Source organism: Toxorhynchites rutilus, chromosome 2 (assembly GCF_029784135.1).
Source record: "Toxorhynchites rutilus septentrionalis strain SRP chromosome 2, ASM2978413v1, whole genome shotgun sequence".
In the NCBI taxonomy this organism is placed as follows: Eukaryota; Metazoa; Arthropoda; class Insecta; order Diptera; family Culicidae; genus Toxorhynchites; species Toxorhynchites rutilus.
In genome coordinates this window covers 344,425,628-344,447,691 of record NC_073745.1, presented here as the reverse complement: position 1 = coordinate 344,447,691, position 22,064 = coordinate 344,425,628, and the positions used below count along the sequence as shown (strand labels likewise).

At 40.4% G+C, this 22,064-nt stretch overlaps 1 protein-coding gene across 2 annotated transcripts; it reads left to right on the top strand.

Moving 5' to 3' along the window:
- The first annotated feature begins 614 nt into the window (after window positions 1-614).
- LOC129770659 (N-acetylneuraminate lyase-like) lies at window positions 615-21,413 on the top strand. 2 transcript variants are annotated; one of them, XM_055773620.1, is made up of 4 exons: window positions 615-797; window positions 20,349-20,740; window positions 20,799-21,107; window positions 21,169-21,413. In XM_055773620.1, the coding sequence occupies exons 1-4, from the start codon at window positions 787-789 to the stop codon at window positions 21,267-21,269; spliced, it is 813 nt and encodes a 270-aa protein (XP_055629595.1). In that variant the 5' UTR covers window positions 615-786; the 3' UTR covers window positions 21,270-21,413. The 2 variants fall into 2 exon arrangements, with proteins under 2 accessions (XP_055629595.1, XP_055629594.1); XM_055773619.1 differs by lacking the exon at window positions 615-797 and adding an exon at window positions 20,192-20,297.
- Window positions 21,414-22,064: the final 651 nt, after the last annotated feature.

The following is a 22,064-nucleotide window of genomic DNA, read 5'->3' as shown; positions in this document are numbered from 1 at the left end:
TTGGTGAGAAAAGCGCGTATTAACCATTTTCATTGTTCCCATAAGGCAATACGGAGGTATAATAAGGATATAATTCTGATACGTGCATTTTCGGCGAGAAAATGTAGCCGATATTGGGCTTCCGAATCATGGTTCTGATTGACATATGTGTTTATTAGTACGGTCGAAAATGACTATAGATTGGTAGTATTTACCAAAAAATTCGTTATATTTACTAATTATTTCACTCAGTGTAGTTTATCTCATTCGAAATTATTCTGTTCCGGCATCGCGGGACGTGGTACTTCAACATTTCGCTGTAGTAAACAAAACCTGTTCAGTATGAAATCGATAAAAAACCACATAAAAACTTACTTGCACTGAAAAAGCGGTACATTATCGTGTTTACCTTCGGCACGACTTGCGATTTTGTCTCTTTTCAGAATTTTTGGAACTTTTAAAATCGAGAAATATTTAAAAAACTTCAGAACTGCGAACTAATTGAGGATTTGTTATTACTAACTTCGTTGTGTTTGTAACACATGCGCTCTCCGTGTGTATACACAGGAAATATCCCTTACCTTCTATTCTACGTACTTTGACATAAATTTTATTTTGAGGAGAAATCTGTGACGCTGACAAATGGTGTAATATCAGCCACGACAAATGGAAGTGGTCCAGTAAAGGCTGCTAAGTTAAATAAGAAAAAGAAAAACAAGGTTCACAATGACAACAGTGCTGAAGTGGACCGAGAATCAATTGAAAGTACGATAAATAGCGCTGTGTTTTGTTCGTCCGTTGGAACAAATGAATCGACGGTAATGTTATATTATCCGGCTATTTTTTTTATATTTTTATCTCATTTATTTATTTATTAGGCTCAATAGCATTTTAGCTGTTACAGAGCCGGGTTTTAATCGTGTACATGTACATATGTTTATGTTTCTATAAATTGTAAATTACACAGTCGTTAGTTTAGGCGTTAAGTTTTTTCTGTTCCATTACATTATGGTAAATTACACTGTAGAAGCCATTTAGGCGTAAGGGTATTCTTTCTGTTCATCCATTGTTCAGCAGACCGGACAGCGGAGACAGTTGATATTCATCATTGTTGAGTTATTTATAGAACAGCAGCTCGATGTTTCTTGCAGAGCAGAGCAGTTGTATGGATGAATCGATCTTATTTCGACCGTGGATCGATTTCCATCGCTGATGATGGTTGCGTGGACGTAGTTATTCTGTAACAACACAAAGATGGTCAATGAGGGTCCTGAGTTTTTGAACTCACGATCGATCGCTTGGTAAGCGAACGCGTAACCAAGTGGCTACGAAGACCCCCTGATCCGGCTATTTGTAGGTGGCCAAATTCCCAGCCAGGATATGCTGATAAACTTAAGAGCAACTAAAGTTGAGTTCGCTCAAGCCAGCGGAAACACCAGAGGAGGCACTCAATAAAGCTTTCAAGTTCTGACTTACACAGCCGGTGCCTAAAGTACGGATGAATAGAACCGATAGAGCCAGACAAATCCATGTTTAGATTCGATTATCAGCCGACGTTCTTGAAGTGAGCACTTGAACCATATGGTTGGTGCTCGGAATGCTGCTGGGGAGTAAAAGTAGTCACGTTCGGTCGGCTGATAGGATTCATTTCGGCTATTCCTGGCACTCTCAATGCAGAATCAGAAGGGTGAATCTTACTGGGACCATTCAAGCGGTCTATACGGCAGGTATTGTGCTTCCAAAACCGGTCGTTTCTCGTCGCCGCTGGAATAGGTCTCTCAACCCGAAGAAGCTGGTTGAGGTAAATTCGGTTTGGCTTGAGAGATTTTTCGCAGATTAGCTTATTTTGGTTATTGTTTAAGGTATATTTGAAGATGTATTTTCGATTTTTTTTATTGCACGAATTATGATTTTTACGCTGTTGCAGCTTGATGAATTGAAATCGGTACCTTGCTGGTGGTATAGGTTCTGAAGCAACGGGGTATCTCAGAACGAATTTCAATAAATATTTTGAAATGATATATCAAAAAACGGCTATGTAACGCTTTAGATAATTCATTTTTACATACTAATAAAAAAAATCAGTCGAATCGGTCGAGTAGACCCTGAGATATCGATACCATCGGTTGAAAAACATTGTTTCGAGAAAAACGCGTTTAAAAATTCGTACAGCAATACTATATCCCTTGAGGTGATTTTATACTTTTGGCTGTAACTTTCCAACGAAATCAAACATCGTTTCCATTGCTCAGCCACACCATCGTCGACGATTGTCTACAAAAACACCGCTCCGGCGACGGGAGAGTGGCAGATGATTCCTGTGGGGGCTCATTATAGAAACAATGTGTAAAAAGGGACTTTAAATTATATATATAACAAAAACATTGGTGTCAACGGCAACCAATTAATACTTGCTCTATAGAGTTGAGGGAAAGCTTCTCTCAGTGTTTACGACCGCACTGCAAATTTGTCATCGCAGCAATCACTGCTCACTGCACTCTCTCTTTTTATTTACACCGCGCTTTTGGACACGAATTTTTTTAGCGCCTTTATTTATAGTTTTACCGTGAAATGATCGTACTATTCCGCCACCTGTTTAAGTTCACGTTCACGGGAACTCTAAAGGCTGATTTAGACGATGCCAGTCAGCGCTCTAGTTGAAGTATCCAGTGAATAGAGAACTGACACTCTGTTTAAGTTAGAGGCCAATTACTTGTTCGATACTGGTACAAGTAACTTGAACAGAGTGTCTGTTCTCTGTTCACTGGATACTTCAACTAGAGCGCTGACTGGCATCGTCTAAATCAGCCTTAAGGCGGCTCGCACACCGGAGCAATAAGTAACTAGCAACTGTCAACATGCAATAAGCAATATTATCGCCAATGGATTTTTCCATTTAATTTTTGTTGATCTCGCACACCGACGCAATACGATATCGCTGTCGCTGTTACAGAGCAACACATGTCACTAGCAACACGGTGTGTCGGTTGAAGAGCAACTTATCGCCCATATTTTGACATGTTTCGTACATTAAGCCGATGGCTTTCATTGCTCTGGTATGCGAAGAACAACAAAATATGTTGCCTGTTGCATATTGCGTATTGCAGTTTGCTAGTTGCTTATTGTTCCGGTGTGCGAGCCGCCTAAACCGGGCTTAAGATCTTAGGTTTACATCGACGAATATATTTTTTCCACTATGTTTCGTAGGAGAATGTACACTAGAAGAAATCTTTCGTAACTGGAGCTACCAAATCTTTAGTAGTCGATACATTAGTAGAATGCACACATTATTAGTACATTTTACCAAAATCTCGTAAAGCAAATGTCAGATGTTATATACATTCTTACGAGAGATTAGTACATTTTACTTGATAGCGTTAGTTAGAGTGTTGCCATATCTGAGCAACTGTGTAGAGCAAAGCTCGCAGTCGCCATTTCCCTCATGAAAGAAATGCAATTTGGATGTAAGCAGTTTGTTTTAAATAAAATATAATCATACATTTATATTTCTTCTCGGTCACGAAGGTATTTTCGCCGAAAGGAAATGAAGGGCCACACCGAATAAATACTAATTGTTGTGCTGAATAATCTATCTCGACGGCACCGGCAACAAAATACTAACGCAGATATCCATTACCAACATGCCAATCATCCAGCAGCAAAATGCTCCGAGCGTGGAAGTATACCCGTTTGCAAACTTGTGCCCATACAAGTGCTTAAGTGCTCTTTTTTTGTTGGAATTTTATTCGATGGAAATAAATGAACAAAATATAACCTCTATATCGTCATTATTGTATTGTATAATAAACGAATGCAACCCGATACCCGATTGTATAATAAACGAATGCAACCCGATATCAACCCGTATTGTATAATAAACGAATGGCAACCCGAGCCCCATTTTCAAGTGCAAGCGTGTTTGAATACGACGCGAAAAATTTTCAGTTCGGTAGTGAACAAAGCGGAAAAAATTTTCGGTTCGTGTGGCAGTTCTGGTGAGCGGTTCCGAGTGATTTGTCGCTGTTGCTGCTGTTGGTGAGCTGTTGTTGACGCTGCATTAAAATGGAGGAGGAAAAGAAGATTTATCTTTTCGATGGAGCCAATTTCAATAATTGGTGCTTCCGGATGGAGGTACATCTGGAGGAGCTGAACCTGATTGAATGCATTCGTTCGGAGCCGGAAGAGGTAGAGGAATACCAGATACTAGTGTCGGACAACGTCGAGGTTAAGCGGAACAAGGAGGCGAAGCTGCAAGAGAGGAGAAAGAAGGACGTCAAATGCAAGTCGGTGCTAGTCCGAAATATCGTGGATTCGCAACTCGAATACATAAAGGATAAGCGATCCCCGCGGCAGATTTGGACGACGCTTGAGAATACGTTCGCCCGAAAAGGAATCTATGGGCAGTTTTATCTTCTGAAAAAGTTGTCAGCGATGAAGTTTGTGGAATCCGGAGCTCTCCAAGCGCACTTGCTTCAATTCGAGCAGATGGTGCGGGACTTGGAATCGGCCGGAATCAAACTGCAGGAAAGTCTGGTGGTGTTTTACCTACTCCAAACAATGCCGAGTTCGTATGGGCAGCTTGTTACCGTGTTGGAAACACTGTCGCCAGAGCAGTGTACGCTTGACTTTGTGAAAGCCCGTTTGCTGAGTGAAAGCGTGAAGCGGGAGCACAGTGATGAAGCAGGGGGTAATAGTGATACTACTGCGTTCGCGGGAAAAAGTGCTAAATATAAAATAAAGTGTTTTTCGTGCGGGAAGCTGGGGCATAAGCGGTCTGAGTGTCCCCAATTGCGAGAGTTCGATGTAACAAAATCGAAGAAGAAAAATAAGTCCGAAAATAAAGAAAAAGCGCATGTCAGTGAATCGGAGATCACGTTTGTTTGTAGTAGTGTCGACATAAATGATAAAAACTGCAATCGAAGTGAATTCAAGTGGATTTTGGACTCCGGTGCGTCTGACCACATGATCAGTTCCAGTGAGTTTCTTCGAGACGTACAGAAATTGAACGAGCCAGTGATGATTAAAATTGCATCGGGCGAGGTTCTTCGAAGTTACCACAAGGGAAAAGTGGATATTGTAGCGCGAGTCGGTAATCGTCGGTTAAAGTGCGTCGTGGACAATGTTTTGTTCGTTCCGGGTTTGAACTACAATCTCTTCTCGATCCGTCGCGTTGGGCAGCTCGGTATGGAAGTGACATTTTCCAAGAATGCTGCTGTGATTAAGCGAGATGGTGAGGTTGTGTGTACGGGAAGTCGGTCGGATCGTCTTTATGAACTTAACGTTGAAGTTAAGAAAGCAGTGAACTATGAGGTGCTAGTGACGCAGAAGGCAGTGGATAATGCTGAGCTGTGGCACAGAAGATTCGGCCATATAGGGAAGAGTGGTTTGATGAAGCTAATCCGGGAAAATATGGTGAACGGTTTATCACTGAAGAAGGAACCTGTAATCATTGATGGTGTGTGCGGTCCTTGCATGGAAGGCAAGCAAACACGGAAACCCTTCCAGGATTTGGTGCTTCCTTGGAGCTCTAGGCCTCTCGAGCTAGTGCACAGTGATGTCTGCGGTGCGATGAATCCGACTTCATGGAAACGCTATTTTGTAACTTTTACAGATGATTATACACATTTTTGTGCGGCTTATATTCTGAGTACGAAAGATGAGGTATTGGATTGTTTTAAAACGTATACAGCAATGGCAGATGCCCATTTCGATAGTAGCATTAGTCGTTTGCGCTGCGACAACGGAGGAGAATATGTAAGCAAGGCTTTCGCTAACTTTTGTAGAATCAAAGGGATACAGATGGAGTTTACGGTTCCGTATACCCCCCAGCAAAACGGGGTCAGTGAACGATTTAATCGCACGATTCTCGACAAAGCCAGAGCGATGATAGCGGATTCCGGACTTGATCGGAATATGTGGAACGAGGCGGTGTTGGCGGCTGTCTATATTATTAATCGAAGTCCCACGGCAGCGCTGAAAGGAAATAGAATACCGTACGAGCTTTGGTACGGGCATAAGCCGGACGTATCAAGGATGCGGATTTTCGGGAGTAAGGCGTACAGCCACATCCCGAAAGAGAAGCGTGGCAAATTGGATGCACGCAGTAAGGTCTGCTATTTTGTTGGATACGGCGGTGGTGGTTATCGTTTGTGGGACGGTGAGTGTATTTTTATCGCTCGTGATGTCGTGGTGGAGGAACTATCAGTCAGCGGCGAAGCAACTGTGAATCCATTGTGGACAGCCCCGATCGATGCACGTGCAATGGTCAGTTGGTTGGACCTTCTTCGAGAAGCGTTGTTGATCGTACGGAATCCGAGCCAGGATCGTCGAACCTACGAGACAATGCGGAAGGTGGAGAAGACTCTGACAATGAAGCATTTGACGAAGCGGAAGATAGGTCGTTTGTTGAAGATCGTGGTGCAGATGAGGACGGGTGCAGCGGTGACACAGAAGCAGACGTGCGCCGCGGTGAACGTATTCGCAAACCTCCAGCGAAGCTGGATGACTATTTGTGCATCGCCTACGCACTTAATGCTGAAAGTTATGTTGAAAACGTCCCTGATACAATTGATGAGCTGAAGAAGCTGGATGATTGGCCAGAGTGGAAGCTAGCCATTGATGAAGAGTTGAAGTCATTGGCTGAGAACAACACATGGCAATTGGTGGACCTACCTGCTGGGCGAAAACCAGTTGACTGTAAATGGGTTTTCCGGCTCAAGCTTGGTCCAGATGGATTGGTACAGAAGCGCAAAGCGCGCTTGGTCGCCAAGGGCTTTACGCAACGATTTGGTTTCGATTTCTCGGAAACGTATGCACCTGTGGTTAAAACGTCAACTGTTCGATCGATGCTAGCCCTTGTCAATCAGTTTGATCTTGTTGTCCACCAGATGGATGTGACATCCGCCTTCCTTAATGGAGTCCTTATCGAAGACATCTATATGCGTTAACCTAAAGGATTTGAGGAGGGGGATAGAGTGTGTAAACTTAACAAATCCATTTATGGTTTAAAACAGGCGTCTAAGGCATGGAACGACCGTTTCAATAAATTCATTTCTCGTTGCGGGTTCCGTCGATGCGAAGAGGATAGCTGTTTATATGTTCGAGCTGGAAAGTCAGGTTCAGTGTACCTGTTGCTTTACGTGGACGATGTCCTGATCATCGCGAAGAATTTGGATAAAGTAAAGGTTGTGAAACGAATATTGAAGAAGGAATTCAAGATGCAGGATCAGGTTGTGAAACGAATATTGAAGAAGGAATTCAAGATGCAGGATCTCGGTGAAGCACAAATGTTCCTTGGTCTGCGAATTGAAAGAGACCTAGCGAAGGGTGTAATGAAGTTGAGTCAACCAAAGTACGTTGATGCTGTACTGAGACGCTTTGGTATGGAGGCGTGCAAGCTGTCGTCAACACCGATGGAGTCGGGTCTACAGCTGAAGAAATTAGAGGTTGAGCAAAATTTACGCAAGCCTTACCGAGAGCTGATCGGGTGTTTAACATATTTGATGGTAACCTCTCGTCCAGACATAAGCGCAGCTGTGTCATACTTTAGCCAGTTCCAGTGTAACCCCGGAGAAGAACATTGGAAGCATGCGAAGAGAATCCTCCGCTATTTAAGAGGAACGTCAGAATATGGCTTGATATACATCAGAAAGAATCGGGGTCGTCATCAGATCGTAGGATTTGCCGATGCAAATTGGGCTACAGACATGAACGACAGACATTCAGTCTCTGGATACCTGATTCAGATATATGGAGCCACAACTGCATGGAGCACCAAGAAGCAGCGGACAGTAGCACTTTCGTCGACTGAGGCAGAATGCTATGCTTTAGCGGACTGTATATGTGAAGTATTGTGGACGTGTAAACTGTTCGAAGAATTGGATATTCGTGAACGTCAGCCCGTTAAGATTTTTGAAGACAATCAGTCTACGATTGCTATCGCCGAATCGGATAGTTCATCTAAAAAGCTCAAGCATACTGAAGTGAAGCTGAGTTTCATCAAGCAGTGTGTCCAAGAAGGCAAGGTGAACTTGTGTTATATTCCAACAACAGATCAACCGGCAGACATACTCACCAAAGGTCTTTCTCTGGCATCGTTTGCCAAACATCCAGGCGTCATGGGAGTTGAACCGTGATTAGTTTGAGGAGGGGTGTAAACGGCAAACTATTCACTGTTTGTATTTACCGTGTGAAAAGACTAGTCTAGCTTGAGTGTGTATGAACTGTCAGAAATAAAAATTCATTCTCTCTACTTGTGTTCTAACGTACAACACGCGTTTTCATTTCACTCTCGTATTCCCTGTTCAGCACGTTTTGCTTTTAGTTTTGACACTTGTATTTACTAATTTACTCGCGTAAAATATACGAATTATTAGTACGGTAGAAAATGACTAACGAATTGGTATTAATTACTAAAGAATTCGTAATATATACTAATTATTCCTCTCAGTGTATGCATACTGACAGATTTCTACTACGAGGTGTTTAATGAAGATTGAAAGGTGGAATGTTTATGTTTACATATGAATTATCGTACGATTTAATTGAATGCATAAAAGTTGTCAACAAAACTGGAGTTAAGCACATTTTTAATTTGAACAAATATTGATAAGAGGTTTCCAGCAATTCTTGATATTTATTGCGTGATTTGGTTACTGTATAAGTTGTTTAAAACGAAGGTTTAGTGTAATGATTTTATTTTGAGGTTTTATATTCACAAACATACAAGTATGACTAATATGAATTGCATGTATATGATGCACCTAGCCAGCCCAGACATGCAAACGTGGAGGCGATATACATACATCCCAGCAAAAATTGAATTGTACAATTATCGTTTATATAACATCATATACTCCATTTACATGTATATGGTCTCCAATTTCGTATGCATAAGACAGTTATACACATCACACAAGTCTTGAATGTATGTATATCGCCTCCAATTTTAGATTTTTTTTTGCTGGGCAGGCCCGAAGGCAGTTCTAAATTGTTAAAATATGAATGAATTTTTTTACTCCATGTTATTTGATTACTTAAAACATGTAGTACTGAACTTTACTTAACCATTTCTATATAAATTTTGCAATATTTCCACTAAAACACAATCGACAATCAGGAATGACGTATCCGATTACAACTCTTTCGTATCATATGTAAGAGCTGTAACTACTCTAGAATCATATTTCAGATAGCCGTCCGAGATAGTGGCTGTCCACATACCACGTGGACAGAAAAAGCATGATTTTAGACTTTCCCCCCACCATGGTCAAGTGTATACATTTACTAACCCCTTCCCTCTTGTCCTCGTGGACATTTTTTGTATTTTCTCGGATCAATGTAATAATTGAATTGCGACTATATTTAAAGCTTATTTTATATTACCGGAACTGTTACTCTTGTTTTATCCTGATTATTTTACAAAGGTAATCCACAACGAACGGATTACCTTCCAACGCGAATATTCGACACTTGACATTGGAGGTTCGTAGCTCGTCAGTCGACTACACGATGCGTCGAATCATAGGTTTTGAACAGATTATTCCAAGATTCGACACATGCTATCATTTTGACGTAGGACTACGTCTAACCGGAAGATATAGGGGGTGAAATGGAAATCTAGGCACTGAACAAGTAGGAAAAAATGCAAGATTTGGAACGCTTATAACTCGAGCATTTCTCAATAGATCGCAAAGGTTTTTGCATCAATTGATAGGAAATATATCTACGCATCTATCATAATGAATAACATTTCATTTTTCTTGAGATAAATAATTGAATAATTGTGAAATATCAAGCATTGTCCAAATACACTATGTGCCCATTTTTGATTGGTCCATTTTGTGCTCCTCAAATCGTACCGACCAAAACGGGCAACCAGAGCAGCAGCGAAATAGAATGAAGCACGATTGGAAAGGAAAAAGAAAAAAATGAGGGAAACATTGGTCGCAGTCTCACACATGCGTAATTCTCGAGCCAGCCAGTCAGCTTAAAAATCCCCTCTCCGCTGCCGTAACGATCATTCTCATCCGAACCGTACACCACATCGTTTCGCATCACCTCACATCAACAAACCAACACAAGCAGCCATGGTTGGATATGGCAAAGGAGGAAAAGTGAAGGGAAAGGCAAAATCCCGCTCGAACCGTGGTGGTCTGCAATTTCCCGTAGGTGTATCCGCCAATTGCACCGGAAAAGGTAGCTAGGTCGAGCGCGTTAGTACCTGTGTACCAGTCCACCTAGCCGGCGTTATATAGTTTCGGCCGCCGGAGTGATCGAGTTGGCTGGCAAAGCTGCTCGCGACGATAAGAAAACCTGCATTCGGAACATAACACATTCGGTTCGGCGGACATCAAGACAACAGGCAGTTGCAGCGAATGGCGAGTGGCAAACGCAATCGCAAAACGGCATCAGGTAGCAGAAGAAAAAAGTTTGTTCTTTATACAAACTGCTTTGGTGGCAAATCCAGAACAAGGCGGCATCGAAGGCGTTCGAAATGGTTTTTTTCAAAACCACGAGTACTAAGTTTTCTAAATTGGAACCATTCCATAAAACAAGGCGCTTTTCAGGGCCATTAAACCTTCCAAAAAAGAGTTTAGGAAATAAAGTTCAATGCTTTCTAAAACATTATCCAAAATAATAATAAAACACAAATTGATGTTTTCATAATTTGTTTGCCAGGATTTGATGAGTATGTGAATTTGGCAGTTGTTCTGAGCTTATTGATAGTTGGGGACTTTCCTGATTATTCAATTTTCACCAATTCTTAAATTGTTTCCAGATTGAAAGTACAGTAATCTACAATTAGTTCGACATTTAGCTAATTGGACGGACATGTTATGTGACTTATTTAGTTGGACATTTTTGTAAACATAGAGATCCAAATTATGATCCCACATTGAAAGTCGACACTGTACCACTGTCATCGCAAATGTTCAATTACAGGTTAAAATTACCTCCAATCCGACACTGAGTAGTGGTAATGCGACGTGTCATTGAATGTAATATACTGTAAAATATGTCACAAGCTGGATGGGAAGAAATTTTCCAACTGTGAAAGCTGTGGCGAGTGACAACAAATCGCTAAACAGGAAGGTTTAGTCGAACAAGATGGGGATATCGAGTGATAACAAAACAATAAACTCTTTAGACTTTTTGTGATCCTGAAAAGGACCCTTTTTAGTCTGTATGTGAATCCAACGAGCGAACAAATCGTAATGAATGTATTTTTTTGCCATCGCTCCCTTTTAACGCTCATTCGTTCGTCTCGTTGGACCCGCCCCTTTGGCTGAGTCTGCCGATTTGTCTCTATCCTGTGAGTGTGTACCGCTAGAGTATAAAACACGCGGACCCCAAAAAAATATCTTATTTTCTTTCAAACCGTAAACCCGTGTGGTTGTACGGCATCGGCATCGTGTACTCAACAAAGGAGGAAAAGAGAAGGGAAAGGCAAAATCTCGCTCGAACCGTGGTGGTCTGCAATTTCCCGTAGGTGTATCCGCCAATTGCACCGGAAAAGGTAGCTAGGTCGAGCGCGTTAGTACCTGTGTACCAGTCCACCTAGCCGGCGTTATATAGTTTCGGCCGCCGGAGTGATCGAGTTAGCTGGCAAAGCTGCTCGCGACGATAAGAAAACCTGCGTTCGGAACATAACACATTCGGTTCGGTGGACATCAAGACAACAGGCAGTTGCAGCAAATGGCGAGTGGCAAACGCAATCGCAAAACGGCATCAGGTAGCAGAAGAAAAAAGTTTGTTCTTTATACAAACTGCTTTGGTGGCAAATCCAGAACAAGGCGGCATCGAAGGCGTTCGAAATGGTTTTTTTCAAAACCACGAGTACTAAGTTTTCTAAATTGGAACCATTCCATAAAACAAGGCGCTTTTCAGGGCCATTAAACCTTCCAAAAAAGAGTTTAGGAAATAAAGTTCAATGCTTTCTAAAACATTATCCAAAATAATAATAAAACACAAATTGATGTTTTCATAATTTGTTTGCCAGGATTTGATGAGTATGTGAATTTGGCAGTTGTTCTGAGCTTATTGATAGTTGGGGACTTTCCTGATTATTCAATTTTCACCAATTCTTAAATTGTTTCCATATTGAAAGTACAGGATTCTACAATTAGTTCGACATTTAGCTAATTGGACGGACATGTAATGTGACTTATTTAGTTGGACATTTTTGTAAACATAGAGATCCAAATTATGATCCCACATTGAAAGTCGACACTGTACCACTGTCATCGCAAATGTTCAATTACAGGTTAAAATTACCTCCAATCCGGCACTGAGTGGTGGTAATGCGACGTGCCATTGAATGTAATTTACTGTAAAATATATCACAAGCTGGATGGGAAGAAATTTTCCAACTGTGAAAGCTGTGGCGAGTGACAACAAATCGCTAAACAGGAAGGTTTAGCCAAACAAGATGGGAATATCGAGTGATAACAAAAACACAACACCAAAGGTTCTTTTCAGAACCATTAACATATTCATAAAGAGTAAACAGTGAACTAATCCATTGTTCAGGTAGATAGGTAGGTATTCACGTAGGTGAAGAAAATAAAACAATATATTTAAAATATATATTTAACAAAAGCTGTCCCCTTTGCATAGTCCTACGTCACTCCGGTTATGTCCCCGACATTACCCACCCGTCTTTTTATATCTTATGATATCTTATGACAAATTCTAATAGCAACTGATTATGAGAGAACCATATCTTCGAAACCCGCTGTCTGATTAAAATACGATATTTAACAAAGTTTTTGGAGAATCAAAAACCATTATTTTTAAAAAATATAGCAGTTTGCTGGTGAAGCAGTATGAGAATATAAAGTTATTATTTATAGTGTCAAGATGAGTTCAACTGCATATATCATGCTGTCCGGGAACTAGCACATCGCGAAATAATGAAAATCCGGATTATCATCTCATGAGTCGGCTGAACTGTTCAACTGTCCAAAACTTAACGGTATTTCAAATCCTGTTACAATTTGAAGAACTGGTCTAATGGTCGATGGTCTAACCATCGACAGGGAACCAGGAGATCGAAGCAACGGTAACTGATCCCAAAACTCACTCGCAAGTGGTTGTCTTTTCCCCGGATTTTTCACCGATAGACACGGAGAAAATGGCACAAGATTCGCAATCCTAAATTCAAAAAACAAATGGTGGTTTGAGAAATGTCGATCCACAAGTTTATTTTTTATTTAAATCGTTTATTTTTACAGGCTCAGTTACATAGGTTTAAAGGAGCCGAACTCCTTACTGTATTGTTACTAGTATATATACATTTTTCCTTAATTCTAATGTTAATAATATAGGAAACCGATTACTCGCGGTCAACTCGAGTTTAGAAAAGTGACATATTTTCTTCAGGAAAAGGAGGGGATATGAGGATATGTTGACATTGATCACACTCACACTCTCAATCACACTCTCAATCACACTCATCACACTCAATTCTTAAACCTATCTTATATCTAATATGTATTTACATTTCATCTTATTCTTAAGAAGGGATCCGATCTCTCACAAAGGAAAAGGAAAAGGAAAAACTAAGGGTATAAGGACAATCACACATGAAGATCGATAGCTTTAAGGAATACATATATTTGGGACATGTAATCAAGGTCTAACCGAGCCAACACGTCTCTCACCGGCACATTGGGCTGCCTTCCTCGGGCCCGAAGGGTGACTACTAAATTCGATCTGGCGACAAGATACAGCTCGCACGACCAAACAACGTGCTCGATGTCGTGGTAACCTTGGCCACAAACACAAAGATTGTTGTCGGCAAGATTAATACGAAAGAGTAGCGCATCTAACGAACAGTGATTGGATATGAGTCGGGAGAAGGTGCGAATAAAGTCCCGGCTCAAGTCCAGACTTTTGAACCATGGTTTGAGGCTAACCTTAGGGATAATCGAGTGGAGCCACCGGCCCAATTCATCTTCGTTCCATTTGCGTTGCCAGTTAACTATGGTATTTTTGCGGACTAAAGAATAAAATTCATTGAAGGCGATTTGACGCTGATAAATATCGCCTTCAATTGCACCTACCTTTGCTAATGAGTCAGCCCTCTCATTACCCAGAATTGAGCAATGTGAAGGGACCCAGACAAAGGTAATGACATAACAGCGTCTGGATAAAGCACTCAAAATTTCTCGTATTCTCTATCCACAAGTTGTATCGAACCGTAATGCGAAGTAAAATCTGGAACCAAAGAAACGCTCAAGGATGCTCTCCAAGAATTTGCTGATGAAATACGGTTGCGTCGTTATGGATGATGGAATGTACTGTAAGGCTGTTGTTTCCGAAAAGACTGTACAAAATATTTAATACCTCGTTTGATTTGCAAAGTGCCCAGGAAAACGCAAAATAAAAAATGGTTAAATTCCAGAAAAAGCTGCGTATGAAAAATGAACCTTTCATAACTCCTGCTACAATAGACCAGGATTCTTTTTTGAAAGAAGTCCCTTCAGAAGATGTTGTCTTTTTTTGGCTTGAGATTATATGCTTTTTTGACCCGTCTTGGTAAAGCGTCACTATTCAGACTTACTTGGCTTGAAAACATACTTAAAGATGGATTTCGGAGAGTTTCCTGGCCGAAAAATCTCCCTGCTGGTGTCTCGGCAGATTTAAATTGACATTCATGGATCAATTTGCTCGAAAGTTCGTGATTTGGCAAAGTATTTGCCCTGGTGGAGCGATAGTCAAGATATTTGTGACAGCCTTGTTTGTTTGATGGACTTCTTGGTTGTTTTGGTATGAATATAATTGACAATTTAGATCCACCCAATTGTCCTCAATTCCGCCCATTAGAAAAATATTAGGTAATCTTGAAGCGGATGATAAAGAAGATTGGAAAAATAGCTAAGAACACTGAACAGATAATGAAACTTCGGGACAAACTATCGAAAGAGATTGATACAATAGCTGTGCAAAGTTGGATTGCGGGTATCACAAGGAAAGTACGCAGATATATCAGAAATGAAAAGAAATGCGTAAAGCGTACTCTTACGTATCTAACTCATCTGATCACGTGATATCAGTGATTTTTATGTGAGTTAGTCTCAAAGTATACATTATAGTGAAGAATTTCAACAATATGAGAAAAAAAATGGATGTTCGACCGGGCAACACACTCAGGCAGTTCAATTCTGTGCAAAGGGTGGACAGTTTTAAAAAATCTTTGAAAATTCTGAACAAATATCAGACTTTATTTATACTATACATATTAACCGTGTCCACGTAGACATTATTCATAATCCCTACCCCCTCTCCGTGGACAAGCGTGGACATTTGCGTACTCCCTAACCACCGATCTTCAACTTCGTTTTTCTCGAGTTGATGTGAATGTTACATAGGACCTTTTCAAAAATTATGCGAGAATTGATTAATTCCTATTTGTACAAACATAAATCTTTATAAAGGTTCTATATACAAACAAAAATGGTGATTCCCGGGCTGAACATTTTATTTTAATATTTTCCGCCATTTTTTATGCCAGTGATGAAACGTATATTCGTATGACAACATACTTATTAGGTTATTAGGTATTGCCTAACAACTTTGCATGTACAGTAAGTTACCTTTATTTTGACATCTAGTTAAATGGACAGACCTGTAATGGGACCCAAATAATGTACCTCTGTCATCGTGAATGTCCAATTACAGGACACAATCACCTCTAATGCGACACAGAGTAGTGCCTCGATATGTGGAATTAGAGGTAACTTACTGTATATGCTATTTGGGCGCATCATATACCACCCAAAATATCGAATATTCGATGCTCTATATACGATTCAATGTTTGTGGGTTGGCATTGCTTGGCAGCTTGGTTTGTCAAGTTCATAATCTTATGTTTACAGTTTTGAGTTAAGTGCAACTGAATGACGAAGTTGAACTACTTTAGCTAAAATTTTAGCTTTTAGCTTTTTAAAACTTTAGCTATTGTTAAACTATAGGCAATAAAAGTTATAAAATTTAGGTACTCATTTATTGCGGGGGAGCGTAATAAAATAGGATGCTTATGGCCAAATCAATGAAAACAGAAGCAGGGGAAAACCATAATCCCCAAGAAAGACTGTTTACATCTCTGGATAGGACAAGGGAAAACAAATAGATTTTAGGCCTGATGAGCAGGCGCCGAGTAATATTTTTCTTTCTCTCCCTTAGTTTAGTACCTGTAGTCCTAGGTAAAGGGAATTCTTAAAAAGACGGGTGGGTAATGTCGGGGACATAACCGGAGTGACGTAGGACTATACAAAGGGGACAGCTTTTGTTAAATATATATTTCAAATATATTGTTTTATTTTTTTCTCCTACGTGAATACCTACCTATCTACCTGAAAAATGGATTAGTTTACTGTTTACTCTTTATGAATATGTTGATGGTTCTGAAAAGAACCTTTGATGTTGTGTTTTTGTTATCACTCGATATTCCCATCTTGTTCGGTTAAACCTTCCTGTTTAGCTATTGCGTTTGCCACTCGCCACAGCTTTCACAGTTGGAAAATTTCTTCGCATCCAGCTTGTGACATGTTGTTCAGTAAATTACATTTAATGCGACGTGCCGGAGAAACACTTTGCCACTCACTGAAACTAATTGTTGCCTTGATGAGCGCCGAACCGAAGCTGCTCTGTTCTTGATGCGGGTTTTCTGATTGTCGTGAACAGCTTTGCAAGCCAACTCGAGCACTCCGACGGCCGAAACTCTATAATCGCTGTTAGGTATACTGGTGCTCCGGCACCAATCCGTTCGGCCTAGTTACCCTTGCGGAGCAATCAGTGAATGCGACCAACAGGGAACTGGAGACCTGCACGGTTCGAGTGAGACTTTGCCTTTTCCTTAACTTGTCCTCCTTTGTTACGTCCACGATGCTGATGCCGTACAACTACACGGGTTTACGGTTTGAAAGAAAATAAGATATTTTTTTGGGGTCCGCGTGTTTTATACTCTAGGTACACACTCACAGGATAGAGACAAATCAGCAGACTCAGCCAGAGGGGCGAGTCCAACGAGACGAACGAATGAGCGTTAAAAGAGAGCGATGGCGAAAAATACATTCATTACGATTTGTTCGCTCGTTGGATTCACATGCAGGCTAAAAAGGGTCCTTTTCAGGATCACAAAATTATCTTCAATCTAAATAGTTTATTGTTTTGTTATCACTCGATATCCCCATCTTGTTCGGCTAATCCTTTCTGTTTAGCGATTGCATTTGCCACTCGCCACAGCTTTCACAGTTGGAAAATTTCTTCCCATCCAGCTTGTGACATATTTTACAGTAAATTACATTCAATGGCACGTCGCATTACCACCACTCAGTATCGGATTGGAGGTAATTTTAACCTGTAATTGAACATTTGCGATGACAGTGGTACAGTGTCGACTTTCAATGTGGGGTCATAGTTTGGACCCCGAACTCTATGTTTACAAAAATGTCCAACTAAATATGTTGCACTGCAGGTCCGTCCAATTAGCTAAATGTCGAGATAAGTGTAAATTACTGTACTTTCAATCTAGAAGCAATTTAAGAATTGGTGAAAATCAATAAGCTCAGAACAATTGCCAAATTCACATACTCATCATATCCTGGCAAACAAATTATGAAAAAATCAATTTGTGTTTTATTATTATTTTGGATATTGTTTTAGAAAGCATTGAACTGTATTTCGTAAACTCTTTTTTGGAAGGTTTAATGGCCCTGAAAAGCGCCTTGTTTTATGGAATGGTTCCAATTTAGAAAACTTAGTACTCGTGGTTTTGAAAAAAACCATTTCGAACGCCCTCGATGCCGCCTTGTTCTGGATTTGCCACCAAAGCAGTTTGTATAAAGAACAAACTTTTTTCTTCTGCTACCTGATGCCGTTTTGCGATTGCGTTTGCCACTCGCCACTCGCTGCAACTGCCTGTTGTTGGCTTGATGTCCACCTTATCGTCGCGAGCAGCTTTGCCAGCTAACTCGATCACTTCGGCGGCCGAAACTATATAACGCCGGCTAGGTGGACTGGTGCACTGGTACTAACGCGCTCGGCCTAGCTACCCTTGCGGGGAACTCCAGATCAACACGGTTCGAGCGGGATTTTGCCTTTCCCTTCACTTTTCCTCCTTTACCATGTCCAGACATGGCTGCTTGGGTTGGTTTGTTGATTTGATGTGATGCGAAACGATGTGGTGTACGGTTTCGATGAGAATGATCGTTACGGCAGCGGAGCGGGGATTTTTAAGCTGACTGGCTGGCTCGAGAATTACGCTAGAGATGTGCCATCCGCTCATGAGCTGTTTCGAAGAATCGACTCTTTGAAGTGAGTTGACGCGGAACAGCTCGCAAAAAAAATCAAACAGCTCTTCAGCTCACTTTGATGATGATGAAGGAGAGAAAAGAGCTGTAGAATTGAAGAGAGTGTGTGAGCTGTAAGATTCAAATGAACTGACCGTCTCTCGCTCTTCGTGTTAAGACATCAGTTTAGTTTCATTTGTCCCTCGTCTTTTCAACTGTTATATTCGCGTTGACGGCATTGAGCTTTGTTTACCAGTTTAGGGGGCGCCAAAAATAATAATTGGCTCTCAGGCAGAATGAACACGATTTTAAAATTCAAATTATTAATGAAAATTAACTTCTGTGTATCAAATGAGTATTCTATTTCAATGAAAAACACTTTGTTTGCAGGCGGTGCAAAAATCTCATAAGATTTTTTTTTTTGAAGAAAACTTTCTATTGTAATGTAAAGCCTCAGTAAAAATGTCGGAAATGTTGTACTCGCCGAGTCTGTTGTAAATAATAGTCTGGAATACGTGTTTCAAGTAATTAATAATATGGTGTGAAAAATTTCATTTGAATTTTAACATTTTCAAACTGGCTTCGTGGCTATCGAGTTTGGGACCCAAATTGAAAGTCGGCACTGACAACTGAGCTGAAGAGCTGTTCATAAAGAACAGCTCATTTAGATGAGCTGATATGATCAGAGCTGTTCATCATGATGAGCTGATTTGCACACCTCTAAATTACGCATGTGTGAGACTGCGACCAATGTTTCGTTCATATTTTTTCTTTTTCCTTTCCAATCGTGCTTCATTCTATTTCGCTGCTGCTCTGGTTGCCCGTTTTGGTCGGTACGATTTGAGTAGCACAAACTGGACCAATCAAAAATGGGCACATAGTGCATTTCGACAATGCTTGATATTTCACAATTATTCAATTATTTATCTCAAGAAAAATTAAATGTTATTCGTTATGATAGATGCGTAGATATATTTCCTATCAATTGATGCAAGAACCTTTGCGATCTATTGAGAAATGCTCGAGTTATAAGCGTTCCAAATCTTGCACATTTTCCTACTTGTTCAGTGCCTAGATTTCCATTTCACCCCCTATATCTTCCGGTTAGACGTAGTCCTACGTCAAAAGGAGAATTCTTTCCCCTTCCTATATTATACCCTAACGATTAAGAACAAGTATATATACTGAACAAAATTGAAATAAAGACAAGTAGTGTTGAGAAATTAGAACTCACGCGAACGCGTCGAATTTATGAAAGAAATTTTCAGTGTGGCAGTCAAGTATGTAAGCCGATTCGAAACTGTGGGCAGGAGGGACACTGAGTACACCTGAAATGTTTATTCTGGCTCGTCCAAGAAATGATTTTTTTGTTATGCTGGCTGGGCAAACGAACCTGTGAACATAGTAAAATACTTATCTTATCACTCAATCGCCAAGCTACGCCAAAGATGAAAAAGCCCGCTTTTTACATCACACATGTCGATGTTATGTACCTTTGTCCTAGATACCAGATCTAACAGACTGCATTCAAATCTGCATTCCAATGTTGACCTATGTTCCGTCAAGAGATCTTCACTGGATGAAAAATGTATGCCAGCGTATGAAGCATAAGAGAGAGTAGCAAAGGCACGGGATAAAAATTTGTCAGGTATTAGAGCATCTTATGACTCCCTACTTAAGTACAACAGACAGTCATTTGTTCATGACTATACATAATCGTATGAACAATCTGTGTAAACTATGAAATCGATTCCTCACTAAGGAGAATTTTTTGGATGAAAATCTCACGATTCGTCCGTTAATGTTACTCTTAGTGAGAATGGAGCCGAAACATACTGTGTAAACCTCAGAATCATTACTTCTATAAATAACACAAACACAAACATGCCTGATAAAATTGATAACAGAGCTCAGCTGGTACCAGTGAGATTGAAGCACAAACAGTACGTTAGTAAAAGCCATGAAGAAATTTACTTTCAAAGGGCTCATGGCCCCGGTTTTCACGGCATATCACGATGATAGGTACAGCTTTAGTGATATTTAAGGATAACTATTGTAATTTTTTTAATTTAGGGACCTCACGATCAATTATGATATTATTCATCCATACGCCAAACACCTGAAGTCGAATGGCGTGCACGCGGTTTTGATAAACGGCACAACAGGTGAAGGAATGCTGCTAAATGTTGAGGAACGCAAAAGAACTGCTGAAATTTGGAAACAGGCATGTAAGGAAAACGAAATCGTTATGATGGTTCAAGTAGGAGGTGCTCCGTATCCTGATGTGGTTGAACTGACAAAACATGCAGAGAACCTTGATGTCGATGGTATACTCTGCTTGCCAGAACTATACTTCAAGCCGAAATCTCCGGAAGCATTAACAAACTATCTCGGAAGCATCGCGTCTCATTGTCCAACAACGCCATTTTTCTACTATCACATTCCGATGTTTACGGACGTTAATAGTAGGTTGAAGGACATTTCGCGAAATAAGATGGATTAATTTTCTTTCAATCTTTACAGTACACATGCCAACGTTTCTTGATATGGCCGAGAAAACCATTCCTAACTTACATGGAATAAAGTACACAAGTGGTGACCTAGATCAAGGAACGAATTGTCTCAAGACGGAGAGAACTATTTTCCTTGGAGCTGATACGATTCTCTGTGGGGCGGTAGCGACGGGTTTCGATTCGTTCATTATGACAACATTAAACATTTGTCCGGAGATTTCTCAAAATATAATCGATTTGTTAAAATGTGGAAGAGTTGAAGAATCGCGAGATAAACAACGCGATTTGAATTCGACTATATGTGACATTTTGGAACATGGTAATTTAATTGAAGGCTATTGGGCTCAGTTCGTTAAGTGTACGTGATTTTTTAATTATAGGAGACTGGGTATCAGCTATGAAGAAGGCATTCAATGAACACTGCCACTTGAGTTTAGGAAAAACTCGTCCTCCATTAAATTTGAAGTCAGATGCGGATTAATTTAATGTGATATTTGTGTGAACCGGGGGTCGACTGAAGCCTTTATTTCAGTCTGTCTCGCGTAGGCAACACTGCATGTTTTGACAGTTATCATTTCTTCTGCTATGTAATAAAAGAGCCAATAAAAATTCATTCTTTCTTGTGTTACCCAAGGCGCTTAGAAGTATATCCTAAGGTGGGCCAACTTGCTAAAACCACTCTTCAGCCATATTGGAAGTCTACTGTGTTTTGTTTGTAAACAAAACACAATACGCTAGTGCCGAAGGTCGCTCGTGATCAGTCTGTCTCTTTCGCGCTACAAGCAAATAATTCCCCTTCTGCTTTCTTCTGTACTGTTTTCATATACCGCTCCCCTAACCAATTTAGTGACGAAACGGCCTCACCTAGTACCATAGACCCGTCTTGGTGTTACCTACCGTACAGTCAGCGTTGCCAATGTTCCAGTTTAAACTGGATTCTTCCAGTCTTTTTCACTCGATCCAGTCAAACAGTTAAACCCTAAAATCTTCCAGTTTTTTCAAATATTATCCAGTTTTATTCAGTTTTTTATATGTGTGCTTCAGTTTTACCCATTTTTTGTAAAATAAATTCAAAATGTACAAACAATATCCCTCGCTCACCCTTCCTATCTCTGACCCAATTTAGTTTTTTTTTACATTTATCGTTCGTTCGATCCAATTTGCGTTTACCTTGGAATGATCTTTCTTTTATTTCGCACTCAACTCAGTGTTATTTTTTTTGCTTACACTTCCAAATTTCTAGGTCCTCCTAGTTGAGACTAATTGAAATACCATT